Below are 15520 nucleotides of genomic sequence, written 5' to 3'. Positions count from 1 at the left end.
CACCTTAAAAGCCCCGTCTCCCAGCCTCCTTTGCAGCTAGGCCTTGCCATGGAGATATGATAGGAAGTCATTGGGCGGGGCCTCCAGGAACAGGCTTTTATGGGCGGTGGACTCATCCTTTGGTCTCTTTTCTTCCTCTTTCTTCCTCCCTGGAACAGGGACGTGATGGCTGGAGCCCTCCCCACAACAGCTTTTTAGAGACCATGAAGGAAAGGTCAAGGATATGACAGTAACTCGACTCTGATATCCCTGAGGACTGAACCTCCATCAGAGCTTCTCATCGTAAGAAAAAGAAAACCTTTGTGGATTCAAGCCCCTGTGGTTGGATCTCTGTTATTAGCAGTAGAATAAAATTCCCACCTGATACAACCACAACACAACTGCCTATCGGATGTATCCAGCCGAGTAACACAAGCCCCTCGGGCTCAACATGTCTGATGCTGGGCCTGCCATCTTTCTGTCAAGGAACTTCTTATTGGGGAATCCAGATATCTGGGGGAAAGAGAACTAAGGGTACAAGAGCTGCACCTGCTCACCGACCTACCACCTTTCTGTTTGCCCAGCCACCCGTGTATCTACCCGTCCATCCGTCCGTCTGTCCGTCCATCCATCCATCCATCCATCCATCCATCCATCCATCCATCCATTCGTGCATCCATGTATCTGACAGACGTTTATCAGGCATCTTCTGTGTACTGGGCCCTCTGCTATACACAGGAGCTAGAGATGTGAATAATATATTTTATTTGATGCCCATTTGCTTCTAGATGAGCAGAATATCTCTGGAAGTCTCCATCAGAAGCTAGAAACCATGACTTGTCCCCACAGAGGGAGATTAGGCAGCCAGAAACATGGGTATTTATTCCTTTCAATCCCTTTGAATTTTGCCTCATGTGTACGTGTTCACTCTCTAAACATTTTTAATTAAAAATACATATACATCTCATCTGGATTTTCAGAATTTGCTTTGGTCCTAAAGGATTTGAGGCACTTACAAGAATCCACAGAGATGAATAGAGGCTGCCCTGCTGTTGGGGAGTTGACAGTCTCATGGGGAAGAGAGAAGAGTCAACAATGCCCATAGAGTGTCGCATGAGCGGCAGAGGGCCGCGGGAGGCCACTTGGCCTGGTCTTGCAGAGTCCTGGCGGCAACACTCAGCCATGGCCTCCAAGCAATGACCTAGCACAGCCACCTTTATCTTGCCCCTGTGTGGGCTTGAACGCCCACCTCTGGAACTTAGCTGCATGGCAAAGACCCTCTCCCCCCAAGTTCAGGCACTCTGGGGAGCTGACCCCTAAGTTCTGGAGCCACACGTCTGTCTGTCTGCCCAGGGCAGGGAGAGCTGAAAGGGCAGCCTGGGGCTGGTGTGTTTATTCTGCACATGCCCCGCCAGGCCTGGGTATGAATGCACAGAGTACGGGAGGGAACCTGCCTCTGGGGCCCTGATGTCCAGCACGGCCATGACCTCAGGCTGGGAAGCGGGGCTGGGGCTGAGGGAAGGCAGGAGCCGGGCAGGGAGAAGAGAGGGCCAGCCGGGCTGCTTGGAGAATGCGGTCTTTCCCGAGCAGCCCTTTGAAATCGAGCAAGAATAACTTTAAACAATAAGATGCTTCTCTCTCCCCCTCAGCTGTTGCCCAGGCAACGCCAGAGTGCTCAACAACTGTTTAGCTTTTTAAGAAACCAAATCCCCCTCCCTTTGGTCAGCTACCGCCAGGAAGATGAAGAGGCTGTGTAGGCGCCCCTGGCGGCCCATTGTGTGGGAACCCGGGTCAGCCGCCTGCAGCAGTGACATTTAAATCTGACGCTACATATTATATATGAACCTGGAGCCGCACTCCTCAGTGACTTGTGCTCTCTAACCGGGGGAGGCTTCAGTCTCCCGCCCCAGACTCTGCCTGCATGGGGCACTGGCAGTCTGGGGGTCACTGCAGAGGCTGATCTCCGCCTGCAAAGCAGCTGATGTCAACGTGGGCGTGGGGAGGCAATGTGTCCCCAGCCCTCTGCATCACCTGACCCAGGAGGGTCCTCATCGGGCCAAAGGTCCTTGCATCCACCCAGGGCAGTGTTTACCCGGCCGGACGCTCTCTGGAAAATCCTCCCTGCCTTTGTGGGACCGTGGCCATTCACACCAGCCGCTCATCTATTTTGCATCTTCCTGCCATTGAGACAGGCTGATGCCCATTATCTCTGTGGGGCCTCCAACAACCCAGTGAGGGAGGTTTTTTGCTATCCCCAGGTTACATATAAAGAAACCCAGGTGCAGGGAGCTCTGGAGAAGGCTGCTGGGTGCTGCGCACTTTAAAACAGAAATCCTTAGGACCCTGCAAGGAGGCAGATGCAACCATGAACCCATTTTGCCAGAAGTGGAAACTGAGGCTCGAGGGGGTCGACAGAACAGCTAGATGGCATGGCAGGATTTGGACTGGGGCCGGCCGTGCTCCTGGGTCCGACCCTGGACTGCCTTGGTGAGGTTCTGCAATGTGCAGACAGAAGGGCTGAGCTTTCCTGGCTCCTGGGACTTGGCCAATCTTCTGGAGGGGTGATTGGTTCCCCACGTGGCCTCCAGGGAAGGAAAGTGTGAACTTCGGGGTTATGACCTTCTGGATCCTCAGGCAAGGCCAAGGAGCATATTTAAACCCTCCTGTGCTTGTCTGTAAGATGGCAGTGTGGTTGGGGAGGGTCCTGGCTGCCACTTAGAGCCGTCCCCACGGCGGCCGCATGTGGCCACGTCCTGGGCACTCTCGGATCCCCGCATTTAATCATCCAGCAACTCCTGACACAGGTATTATTGTTCCATTTTTAGAAGAAGAAATGGAGACCTAGGGGGGTGGGGTCTCTGGCCCGAAGTCAGGGCTAAACCTTGAGCGCTCATGAAGATCAAGCGCAGGGACAGGTCCTGGCACATAGTAGGTTTGGAACAGGAGCTGGCTCCGGTCCCCCAGGAAGAGGAACAGAGGGGCTTGGTCTCCTGGGAAACAAAACATGGGACAAAGTTAAATTTAGAAGAGCCAAACCAGGTTAAAACGGGCCCCTTATCCAAGCTCAGCCGCAAAAATCAGGACGGGAAATTGGCTTCAGCCGCGACAAAAATCTACCAGTCTGGCCGCGGTGGGGGAGGGCGGCTGTGAGGCGGGGCGTCTGGGCTCTGCTGCCCTCCATCCGCCCCCGGGGCTGAGTGAGGGAGTCTGCACCTGGCCCAGGTGGCCTTGCCCTGCCTGCGGGGCCCGCCTCCCCCTGCCCAGTGACGGGGGCACAGGCCCAGGACAAGGTGTTGCCTCCTGGCAGACACCTCAGCCCACGGCCGGTCCCTCCTCGGACCCCAGGGGAGGGGGAGAGCCCCCTGCGCCTCCACCTCCGCAGAAGGCCTGTCCCCCCACAGCCCGCACCGCCCGCCCGTTTAGCACCGCTAAGTGGTAAGCCCTGAGGGGCGGAGGCGGGAGGGGCCGGGTAATGAACTCCTATTGGCCTCCTTCACAAGATCACTGCCTTAATTTACGAGGCCTGAGCGACTCTCATTTCCCCAGTGCGCGTTGAGTAATTAACTATTAATAAAAGCATTACCGAGTTAACCACGGGGGCATGTTTAATTCATGGGGCAGCCCTGGAACAGGACGGGAGGCTTTGGATCAGTGGGGGATTCCTCCTGGAGCAAAATATTGCCAGTGGGAGGCTGCCCCACCACCAGCCCTGGGCCATTCTTGACGCCACTAGCCCGAGGGGTCTAGTCCCAGGAGGGCAGTGAGACTGCTGGCATCCCAACCAGAGCGCCACCCAGTGGATGGCGGGCCCTGGGAGGTGTGAGTCCCAGGGGGTTGGCTTCTTGCTATGATGGGGAGCGAGGTGAATGACTGTGGGCAAGTCACCTGGCCTCTCGGAGGCTGTTTCTCATCTGGAAAGTGGGGTGGCTAATAACACGGACCTCCTAGGGGTGGCCTGCAAGAGGGAAAGAAATCACTCATACCTCTGTGTCTTTTCATCTGCTCCTCCCCCTGCCTTGTATGCCTTTCTCCTTTTGTCTGCTTGGCAACTCCTAGTCTTCAAGACTCTGTTCAAAAGGGTCAGCTCCTCCTGAGAATTTTTGCTCTTCTCCTGCACCAGGCAAAATTGGTTGCTCCCCTTTCTGTCCCTCCCATACATTCTTCTGTTATGGCATCCATCCACCCACCCATCCATCCATCCATCATCCATCCATCCATCCATCCATCTATCCATCCATCCACCCATCCACCCATCCATTATCCATCCATCCATCCATCCATCATCCATCCATCCATTCATTCATCCATCCACCCATCCATCATCCATCCATCTATCCATCATCCATCCATTCATCCATCCATCCATCCATCCACTCATTCATATTTATTAAGTACTTATAGTTTGCATCTCTGATCATGTTGTTTTGAAGTTTTGGATAAGCTTGGCTTTCCCCAGCTAGTGGTTCTTAATCTTTTGGGGGTCAAGGACTCTCCCCCAGAAAAATGCACATATGCACATATGCACATACATGCCATGTTGCTTCCCTCTTCAAAGATTTCTGGTCATCCCTGAAGTCAGGCTGTGGACCCCAGGAGTGGTGGATGCTGTGAAGGGCTGCTTAGAACCCCTCTGGGATTGAAAGACTGATTTCCCGCAGCCACTGGGATCTTGGCTGGAAGATGGCCCTCAACTGTCAGCCCTCTTTGGAGATTGTCTTCATCAGAAGGCAACTGCCTGACCCAAGGTCACGCCTTCATCCAGGGTAGGCTCACTTCGAGTGACAGATCAACGTGGAAGTGCAAAGGGTTATCCCAACATGGGATAAAGTCTGAAGGGTTATCCCTTCTCCAGAGCTCTCTGTCAGGACTGCCTCAAAGCTGGACTCCTCCCCTGCCCAAACTTGCATCCTTTCCCTCCCTTCCGCAGGTGTTTTTCCCAAGAGCACTTGCTAAACAAGGTCCTCCACACCAATCTCCCACTCTGCGTCTACTTCCCAGGGAACCGAGGGGATTAAAAAGCCCTGCGGAAGTTCATTGAGGACAGCAAGCGTGTCTTAATGACTTCGGTATCTCTAGCAGCTCTCACTGGCCAGGGCACATGATAGATACTCCAGAACCAGTTTTTCAATACATCTTAGGGCATTTTCTCTCAGTTCTCTGCTCTGTCCCTCTGTGGTCCCAACGGGAGAGTTCTCATCAGACACCCAGGAGAAAGGGACAGTCCTGCCAGCAGGATGCCAGTGGCACCAGAGCTGTGGGCCTGTTTCTGGGAAATGCACTAGTTGTCAATGAAGCTGTAAATAACCATGGGAACAGAAGTCAAGCTAATTGGCTGCTACAAAGCAGGGGCAAAGGGGCCTGGCTGATGTCAGGGCTGTGTGGTTAGGGGTGAAGGCTCAAGGGGATGGCTGGGAGGCTGGAGGACAGCAGGAATGGGTGGTGCTGGTTCGGGTGGGGGCAGGGGGGACTCATTTAGAAGTCAGACCGAGGTCCCCGGAACCTGGAAAATCCCCTTTAGTTTCCACTATTGGGAATTCCTTCACAGAACAAGTATCTATTAAGTGTCTCCGCTGTGCCAGGCATGGTAGGCAGGATGGCGCCTTTGCAGGCCCAGGCCCCTGTGTTTGTGCCTCTCCTTGGCTTTGTCACCTGGCAAGTGATGTGACACCCTGGCCACTGACATCTGCTACGCCGCCCCTAGCGTGTGCCCAGCGTTGTGCTGTTTGACACAGATGAGTCTACTTCATCTACTCAGTCGCTTCGTGAAGAGATATGGGTTATTATTATTCCTTCTTTACAGACAAGGAGACAGACCCAGAGGGATCCGCAATGTGCCCAAGGCACGAACCTCATCACAGGGCTGAGAGGAGAGGTAATGCCAAGTCCGGTGGGGTCCCAGGCTGCTCTCCGCCACGATGCTGCTTGACCTCCATGAGCTTCGTTTCCACAGCTCTGAAATAGGTACAATCCACCCCTACTGCCCCGGGTTGTTGGGGACAAATAACCTCTCTCTGTGAGAGGCCTAGGGGTGCCCAGTGAATGTGCTAACCCAAATCCAGCACAGCGTCCGGCCTGTGGCCAACACTCACTGAGTGTGTTCGACCCAAATGGATCACCTGGGAGTCCCCACCCTGTCCTCCGAATTGCAAATTGGGGACCCCTCTCAGTCCAATGTTACTGCATGATGCAGAAAGCTGTGGCAAGTACCACGGGGACAATTCTCTTGGTGACAAGGGACTCCACTCTCCAGCCACTGGGATTTTCAGGTTTTCCTCAGCAGCAAGGAGCAGAACCAGACGGGGGTGGCCCCCCAAGCCCAGGCAGAGAAGGGTGCCAGAAGGAAGATGAACGCATTTCAGGTCCAGCTCCTGTCTCGGGTCTCCCCCACAGGCGAACCCAGCTGCTTCTCCTCCCCGCGCCAGGACCCCGACGGCAGACATCCTCATATATTAGGGGCATTAACCTTCCCTCCACCGCAGGCCCAGGGGAGAGACGGTGGGCATGTAAGCACTTAAAACTTGAACCCGCAGGTCAGCCCTCCTTCCTCCCTCCTCTGCAGAAGCCCCAGAGTTGGAGGCTGCGTGGGGACAGACGCCACAACCTTAGAGAGACAAGTCTCATCCTCAGCTTCCCTCAACCTGTGCAAGCACCGAGTTGCCATGGCGACACTGCAGCCCTGCGATGCAATGGCTGCAGATAGCATGGGTGCTTCTAGGGCTCGCAGGCCCGAGTGGACACTGTCTGGCCCAGGAGGCCAGGCGATTGGGTGGGCCGGGTGGGGGAGGCGAGGGGGGCCTCCTCCTGGCTCAGCTGGTAATTGCTGCTAAGTGAGGGGCTGTCATTGAACCCAATATGCGGGCGGTGCGGGCCCCGCTCGCACCCTGTAATTACTGCACCAGACAGCAGTGCTTACTCCCGGTGGGAGGAGGAGGGGAGACGGTGGGGGGAAGCAGACAGGAAGCTCTCATCCACCTGAGCCAGCGCGGGGCTGTGGCAGGCTCTCCCGCCCTGGAGCAGCCTCTCCGGCAGAGGTGGGAGGCCCCCGGCCCCTCCCCTCGGCTGGCTCTCCCCACGTCATCCGGCATCCGGTGTGGAGGGTGAGCTGCCTCTAACCCCGGCCTCTGAGCTTGCAGAGTCCAGGAGCAGGGGCAGAGGTGCGGGCACAGATGAGGCGCCACCTCCGGGGAGCTCTTGGAGTGGTACCTCCGTTCTCAGAGGCCAGTCTGCATTATGACTGCGGAGCTGTCCGAATTCCTCCAGAGCCCAGAGACTCTGAGGTCCTCAGGCTAGTCACTGCCCCTCTCCTGGGTCTGTTTCCCTCGCTGGAAGACTGCGGGTCTCCATCATCCTTAAGGGTTCTCCTCCAGCAGGGGTTGGCAAACTAGAGCCGGCAGCAGAATCCTCATTTTGGAAGTAAGGTGTCCCTGGAACAGAGCCACACCCTTTTGTGTCTGTGTCTGGCCGCCTTCCTGCCAGAAGGGGGACAGTAGATGCGAGCAGCTGCCTCACGGACTATCTGGCCCTTTACAGAAAAAGTTTGTTGACCAGTTTCTAAAGTGGAACTATTTTCCTAGGCTTAACGGAGTGAGCTTTTGTGGCTCCGATGTGATTAAAGCAAGTCATACCAAGCTCCATCCTGGTGCCCACCCGAAGACACCCCAGTCCTCTTCCAGGGACCCCAGCCTGGAGTCGGGGCGGCGGCACCGCGTGGTGCAATGGCGCCACCTGCTGTGAGTGCCTAAAAGCACTTGGGCCTTGGAAGTACTTGGCTGGGGTGGTGGAGGGGGAGGTGGGGTGTTGGTAAACCCCGGCACATCAGAGTCAGGATCTCCGCCCAGCCCTCCCGTTTTATAGGGCCTACAGTGTAGAGGGACGGCGGGACTGGTCCAAGGTAGGTGAGCAGAAAGCTCAGGTCCCAGAGGCCCACCGGCCATTCTATCTACATTCCATGGGCGTACGCATGGCATACGGACCTGGCTGCGAATCGTAGTTCCGGCACTCATTTAGGGTCTTGATTCCATAGTTGTCGAAAGAATTTGCAAAATACACACTTATATATATATATAACATTTAATCTGTTACCAATATTGACTCAATCTTCTGAACAACTGAGATAATTATTCCCATTTCACAGAAAAAAACACTGGTACAGAGAGGTTAAGTAATTTGCTTAAGGTCACACAGCTCAAAGTGGACCGTCAAGAATTCAAATCCACGCTGTGAAAGCACTAACCGCCCCAGAATAGTGCTCTGCACGTACGTTTTCCTGCCTGTAGGCGCGCTGGGGCCCCGAGAGAGAGCACTGGGGCCCCGAGAGGAGTACGAGAGACGCAGGAAGCCTGGGCTCTGGCCAGTCATCTGAAGGCCCCAGGCAGGGGAAGACAAGGGAGAGCAAGGCCCCCACGGCCCCCTCCCGCCGCCACCCCTCTAGGCAACGCGAAGTGGCCAGTGGACCGGAAATCCTTTATTTCCAAACTATAAATAGACCTGTGCTGAGAAAAGACGCGCGCTCCAGGTGATGAGGCTCCAGGCTCTCCATCAACCCTTCCCAACTGCTCCGCAGTCTAAACCCGGGCCCCTCAGAAACCTGCTCTGCCCCCTGGAAATCCCCACCTGGGCTGTCAGAGCCTGGCAAGCAGCTGAGACCAGCCCGCTCGCTTCGTCCCACTGTGACTCGAGCGCGGCTTAGGCCCTGCTCCGGTGTGATGCTCACCCCTCTGTTCAACCAGTTCCCTGACCGAGCCCCACCATGTGGTCCCGCGCTCCCCGAGGCCCAGCCCAGGCGAGTCCCGGCCCGCTGCTCCCCGGCTGTTGTGAAGAGCCACCTGGGTCCCCAGGCTGCTGTGAGGTGTGAGGCTTGGGAGCAGCCTGGCTCCCAGCGGGTCTCCCGGCCGTGGTCACTGCTGCCCCTGGGCCACAAAGTACCCCTCCTCCTCCTCATTGTTCTCTTCCTCTGGCCGGCTGCTCCGAAGCAGCAGCTCCAGGTCGGGGTGGGAGCCCGGGCCCTTCAAGGCTCTGGGGCCACCATCACCTGGGGAGAGAGAGAAACCGGTTGCAGACCTGATCATGGTTTTCTTGGTGCCCCCCGATGCGCATGTTGAGTCACCCAGGTCCCCCCCTCCCCCCCACTCCCCCGAGAAAACCATCTTCTGTGTGGCGGTGGCAGAACCACGAGGCTGACTTCCTGGCGGAGGGGCAGCCCAGGCGGAGGCAGCTGAACTGCATGGACAGCCACCAAGCTGCAACTGCTCTGGGCAAGCTGAGAACCCCCTGCCCCTCTTGGCTGGGTGGCTGGGTGGCTGGGGCCCCAGGACTGGGTGGAGGGGAGGTCAGAGGGGCCGAGTCACACGAGGAGCAGGGAGCGTCACCACAAAAGAGGCTTCTGGAAAGGGGCTCGGGTTACCTCTGGAGTGCAGGGCTTTGAGAGCAACATGCAGGGATATGCCCGAGAGGCAGAGGGCAAAGCCCAGCCAGTTCAGGAGGCTGATCTGATCCCCCAGCAGATGAGCTGCCAACAGCAGAGTGCAGACTTCCTGAGGGCAGAGAGGCAGGAAGGGGAAGCGATCAGGAGGAGGGGGCTCCTTTGCAAGGAGGGTGGACGGCAGGGGAGAGCCTGACTCGCCGGAGCTCCTGGGGCCGGGGCAGGCTGGCCAGCAGGGCAAAAACAGGGCTCCCCTGAGCTCGGAGGACCAGGCCTGCCTGCAATGCTTTCCTCCCTTTGTGCTACCGAGACACAGCAAGGGAGGAGGTGCTCTGCACAGTGTTCCGTCAGCGTTAAGAGAGGCAAAGCAGACCCAGGGCTGGGAGCACAGGGTGTCCAGCCCACAGCCATGTCCACAGGAGTGAAAGATAGTTGCGCTTCCAGAAGGCACCCACATATGGAGAGCACGACGCTGTCACAGGGGAATGCAGTATCACCCCGGGCTCCGCAGGACACACACTGGCCACGGGGTGCTGCACACACGGTGGCTGCCAGTGGGACTGGTGGGATGACTCACTCTGAGAACCACAGCTCATGCCTCTTCCTAAGCACCTTGGGGAGACTTACGATTCTGGGTTTAGGCAACACTGCGCCGGCATCAGCGTCTGTCTCGTCAAGGAGAAACCGTACCCCGCCCCCATGGGCCCGAGCAGGGTGGGGTGAGGGGTGGCAAGGGAGGGGGGAGCCTGAGAGTAGAGAGTAGAGGCACGTGTGATGCCAGGCAGCAGAAAGGCAAACCAGGCAAACACAGGACACACGTGCTAGTACCGTCCCTTGCTGTAACCATGGCAGACATTGCCAATCAATCATGGAACTCTTTCCCGATGACCCTGGATGGGGCTTCCCAACCCTTGGCTCCAGGTCACTACCAAACGACCAGAGTGGGCATTCATGGTAACAAGAGAATGCATCCCAGGCCCAGTGGAGTCAAAATCCCAGTTTGGCCACCTGCTGGCTGGCGTGTCCTGGTGGAGGAGCCACCCATCTGTGAACCAGGGAGGACCCCCTCCACCCCCCGGGGCTGCAGCCCCGATGAGAAGGGAGTTTCAGACAAGAGCACGGCACACAACAGCCTAACCAGGCACTTCTGTCTCTTCTCTGGGGTCTGGGGCGTGGGAGCTGGGACAGAAGCTGCTACTGAGCTTGGGGGCCGTGCTGGAAGACAGGACTGGGGCCACCCCCAAGTCTGTACCTTAAAAATGCCAGCAATGGAGAGAGTGAGGCTGGAGGTTCTGGAGACCAGGAGGAACTCAGAGAACCCCAGACCGAAGGCGAGGATCCCTCCAAGGAAGAGGCTCCCTAGTACCCGCAGGAGTAGCCCGGTGTCCTGGAAACGGAAGATCTTCTCAGACGTGGACAAATGGAGACCTGAAAGCAGAGGGAGAGAGTAGGAGGCCACGTGCTGGTGTCCCCAGGGAGCGGGAGACCCAGCATGGGGCAGTCACGCCCCCCGCGCACCTGTGCTCTCGCTGGGGCCCCGAGGAGGGGGATGGCAGGTGGAAGAGAACGCTGTGCGGACGGCCTGACACCTGGGGACCTGGGGAAGCAGCGAGGGCCCCCCCGAGAGCCTGCGGGCTAGGGTGGAGGGCCTGGCACCACACAGAAAATCGGACAGAAGCCTCTGTCCTCCCACGGTGCTGACCTGTCCATCTTTGGGAAGGAACGTGACTTCACGTGGCCTCTGCAGCCGTGGTAAGTAGTGGGCCAAAGAGAGGCGGGGTAGCCCATTGGGTGATGAGTGACGAGTATCGGCGCCCTGGACCCCAGGGCGAGCCCTTGCTCTCAATGTCAGGTGGGCCACCTATCAACAGGGCCTCATTTTATCCTCCCAAACCTTCTCCACTTTAATCTGGCTCTTGCCATCACACAGCTGTGGGACAAGGCTGAGACGTGCCCCCTCTCGGGACCTGCTCCCCCAGTGATAAAATGAGAGCATTTCGACTAGACCTGCGTTCCTCAGACAATATAACGTGGGGGATGGTTCTCAAAAAGTAAACACACACACATAAATATAGGACAAAGCCTTGTTCTCGAGACACCCCCACGGGCACCCACACACCAAGTCTGGCATGACTTCGAGAGGATTCCTGACCCTCCAACACCGTCCCTCAGAGTGACCCCGTGGCTCTGTGCAGGAAAGGCCCTGAGGGAGGCACAGTGGAGACACCTGTGGGGGCTGGAGGCGGACCGGGCACTCTGAGGCTTTTGGAGGGAAGCACCAGAGGAATGCAGAGTGACAGTCCCTCCCAGACAAACAGCCTCCCGATGTAGGACATCTTGTCTGGTGCTGGGCTCAGCAGTACTGCAAAGGCGTCAGCGAATTGATGGGAATTCGGGAAAGAGCAACAGAAGTAATGAAGGCGCTTGGGGGATTAATTTACCAGAAAAGATTAAAGGAGCTAAATCCATGCAGCTTTGCTAAGTGATGATGACCAGGGCTTTCGGCTGAGGGCGTGCAGGGATGGGGAAGGGTGTCCATGGCCAGGACGGGGGGGGGGGGGGGAAGGCGGGGGTGGGGGGGGATGTTAACTGGAAGAAAAAGGGGGGCTGCAGAATCATTTTCTCAGAGAGGTTCGAGACGCTTCACGGCTTGAAACTTAAATGGATGTGGGACAGAATTCTCTGTAATGACCCCGAGGACAGAATGAAGGGACTGAGGGAAGGACAAACAGGGACAGAGACTAATCTCGAAACCCGGGAGGGAGGAAGGAAGGAAGGAGGCGTGCGCTTGCAGCCTGGACAGTACTCCCCGCCTCTCCCTCTCTGGGAGGTGATGGTGGGCGGGGGGGCGGTCCCCCTACCCAGCCACTGCGCCATGGCCAGGGCCACACACACCATCCCACACACTTCCACCCGCGGAACCTACTGATGCTCTCCTGCGATGCCCTGCACCTGTCAGCCCAGCAAAGCCTCCCCCAGCCTCCAAAACATGTGGCCTGGGAAGTCTTTTTGTCTTGGCTTTCCACCCTAGCATCCTGAAAGAATGCCTGGCCCTCTGCTCCTTCTAAGAGACAGAACACATCATGGTTAAGAGGAAGGACTCAGGAACCAGCTGCTGGAACCAAACTCTGGCTCGTTGGGCAAGGTTATTTTTACTTCTCTCCACCTGTTTCTTTGACCTGCAGAATGGAAATAATGCTGGTACTGCCACATGGGGTTTTGGGGAGTATAAGAGTTAGTATGTTTAAAATGATCAGAACAGGGGCACCTCGGTGGCTCAGTCGGTTAAGCATCTGCCTTCAGTTCAGGTCATGACCTGAGAGACCCAGGATCGAGCCCCGCGTCGGGCTCCCTGTTCAGCGGGGAGCCTGCTTCTCCCTCTCCCTCTGCTCTTCCCTCTGCTCATGTTCTCTAATAAATAAATAAATCTTAAAAAAAAAAAAAAAGGTCAGAACAGCCCTGGCATAGCTGTCAGGCTGTACACATCCACCGTCATGATCGTCTGTTGTCTTTTACATATGTTTTCTGCGTAAGCATTTATCAGGCTGGATTCCAGCCACCTGGTTTAATGTCTGTCCAGCCCTTAGACCAGGCCCTGCCAATGGAGAGACCGCATCTTTGATCTCTATAACCTCTGCAGCTACCACGGAGCTGGGCTCAGAGCAAGGAAGGGGGATCTGTTGTATTGGGGTGCCCCCAAGATGGACGGCCCCTACGTACCTTCAAAGATGGCGAAAAGAGGGAAGAGCCCCAGAAACATGAGTGGCTGCAGGTGGAACATGGTGTCGATGGGGTTCTGGAGCCCTGCAGAATGAGGACGGGGGGTGAGTCATCAGGCCCAGCCTGCCTCCACCCTGCCTGGTGCCCGGAGCCCTCTCTCACCAAGTTCCGCCTTCTGCAGGAGCATCTGGGTGAGGGTCCAGCGAATGCCACCGATGAATGAGGCCCCCAGCACCAAGGCAAAGCCCTCCACGTTGAATTGCGTGGACTTGTAGGTGAACATGAAGAGACCCCCGGCGATGAGGAGGACCACCAGGACCAGTGCCGAACGCTATCAGGGTGGGGAGCAGGGGCCACTGACTGCAGGGTCCTGAGGTGCTCAACCCTGGAGCTTGGGTTCAGGAGCTGTGTTGGCTGACTCTGGGGCAAGAAACCCTTCTCCCCTGTGACCTTGGGGGTCCCGGCCAGCTCCTTCCCATCAACGTAGACAGGGCTGACATTCATTGGACATATACCCAGCTTCCCTCTTTGATCTAACCTTCTGATGTGCTTTCCTACAGCTGTTCTAGGCCCCCGGGAGGTCCCCTAGTACCCTGGACCTCGCAAATAAAGGGCGACTGCCTCCAGGACCTGGCTGCACCTGGCCCCTATCCTTGAACCCTTTCTCTTTCTGTCATTCTTTTGGTCATTACACCTGCCACTCAGCAGTGGCCTGTCCTAGGTCCTTCCTCAGGGACAGGAGTTATTGCCACCTGGGCTGGGCTCGTCTCCTCTGCCACACACAGTGACAAGCCACCGCTCAGACACCCTTTTTAGTCTCAGCATCTGCAGGTATAGGAGGGACCAGGGGAGCTGGGGCCTCACCAGCTCCTCCAGCTTGAAGATCAGGGAGAAGATCAAGATGAAGAGGACAGCGGAAGACTTGGTCATTGTGTACCTGCAAGGACAAATTAGCCCAGATGCAGCGCCGGGGCCCAGGGCTCAGACCCGCCACCAGGAGAGGAGCCCACGGACTGTGCTGGAAAAGGTGGGAGGCTGTGGGGACCTCTGACTTCCCTGTGGGCAACTGGCTCTGCTCAAGGCAGCTGGGCAATCTGGGTACAAAAGACCAAAGGAAGGTGGCCTGAGTCATCTGGGCTGGTATGTGACCTTTAATTGGAAGAAACCTCTGACGAAGGGGCCTCTGACTATCGCCAGGGAGAAGAGGCTGCGGGTGAACCCTGGACTCACCGAGCCCTCTTATTTATCTGCTCCTCCATGGAGCCCGGGATCAGGAAGGAAGGAGGGAAGGGGGAAAAGAGAAGGCAGGGATTGTGCACCCCAGAGGTGAGAAACAGCTGTTACACCTGCCTCTCTGTGCAGGTCAGTGCCCTTCCTCCCCGGCATGACTGGCGCCGTTCTGCCGAGCGCCTGGCTCCCCCAGGCCCCCGGGGCAGGCAGGCACAGCACCCCTCGGAGCGCGTCAACTTCCCAGAGCGCTGCTGGCTATCAGGGCGGAGCTGAGAGCAGGCGCCGCTCCCAGAGAGTGGTGGTGTGGCCGGCCCCCAGGCCCGGGGGGAGGGGGGCGCCTAGACAGGGTCAGACAGAGCCTGAGCCTGAGCCTGAGCCTGGCGGGAGGCGGAGGGCTGGTACTCACAGTGAGACGGTGATGTAGAGGAAGCTCCAGTTGGACAAGCCCACATCAAGCGCTGTCGCCAGGGCTGTGGAGACAGGGGCGCCCACAGCCAGGGCGGGCCGGCATGGGCGGGCCAGGTGTTCAAACACTTCCATGAGGCCCCGAGTGCCCCCTGCTTTGCCCTGAACACCTGGCTTTCTCTCGGGCCCTTAGGCCTTCCTTTCACTCACAGCAACTGAAGGGTTAACTCCTGGCCCAAAAAGGGAGGGGGTGCTGCTCCAGCATTAGGGCTGCAGGCCATTCTGATCTGATCGGTAAGGTAAGTGCTGTGAATGTCCCCCGAGGAAGAGGATTAATCCCGTCTGGTCCCAGCATCCCTTGTGAGCAACTCTTCAGAGCGGCTTCTCCTCCCTCAGGATGGAAGGCGCACCCCTCGTGGAGGACCTGGTCCTCCAGGATCTGTTCCTGCCACCCTCTCTTTCGGCCCACGTTTCCTCACCAGCGCAGAGTTCCCAGCATCCTGAGACACTTTGCGTTCCCCTGCAGACCTGCACAGGCACTAAACGCTCGGCCATTTCAGCCCACGCTCTGGGAGGCCCTCCCCGCTGGGCCTGGGCGGACTCCCCGCTCTGTGCTCCGAGGTGCCCCCCACTGGCCCTCCGCGGCAAGGTGAGGGCAGGCGCGGCCTCAGTGCGCGCAGGCAAGGCCAGGGCTGCATGGGAGGCTCTTCCCGGTGCGTGTGAGCACGTGTGTTGTGTGTACGGGGGGGGGGGGGGGGGGGGGGG

At 57.5% G+C, this 15520-nt stretch overlaps 1 protein-coding gene across 11 annotated transcripts in view; it reads right to left on the bottom strand.

Moving 5' to 3' along the window:
- Positions 1-8030: 8030 nt before the first annotated feature.
- SLC35H1 (solute carrier family 35 member H1) overlaps positions 8031-15520 on the bottom strand; it is a 14835-nt gene continuing 7345 nt past the window's right edge. For 10 of the 11 annotated variants that reach the window (XM_073880329.1, XM_025875602.2, XM_025875604.2 and 7 more), the window contains 7 exons: positions 14757-14820; positions 13985-14057; positions 13283-13451; positions 13121-13204; positions 10653-10828; positions 9383-9512; positions 8031-9010 (listed from right to left, as the gene is read on the bottom strand). In XM_073880329.1, coding sequence (XP_073736430.1) covers positions 8877-9010; positions 9383-9512; positions 10653-10828; positions 13121-13204; positions 13283-13451; positions 13985-14057; positions 14757-14820 — 830 coding nt within the window. In that variant the 3' untranslated portion in view covers positions 8031-8876. The remainder of the gene's footprint in view (positions 9011-9382; positions 9513-10652; positions 10829-13120; positions 13205-13282; positions 13452-13984; positions 14058-14756; positions 14821-15520) is intronic. The other variant, XM_025875610.2, reaches the window with a different exon arrangement.

The sequence above is a fragment of the Callorhinus ursinus genome, unplaced genomic scaffold (assembly GCF_003265705.2).
Source record: "Callorhinus ursinus isolate GAN/ISIS: 27379988/994484 unplaced genomic scaffold, GSC_fseal_2.0 scaffold38, whole genome shotgun sequence".
NCBI lineage: Eukaryota > Metazoa > Chordata > Mammalia > Carnivora > Otariidae > Callorhinus > Callorhinus ursinus.
The sequence above is the reverse complement of the archived record's forward strand: the minus strand, read 5'-3'. Positions and strand labels throughout refer to the sequence as shown.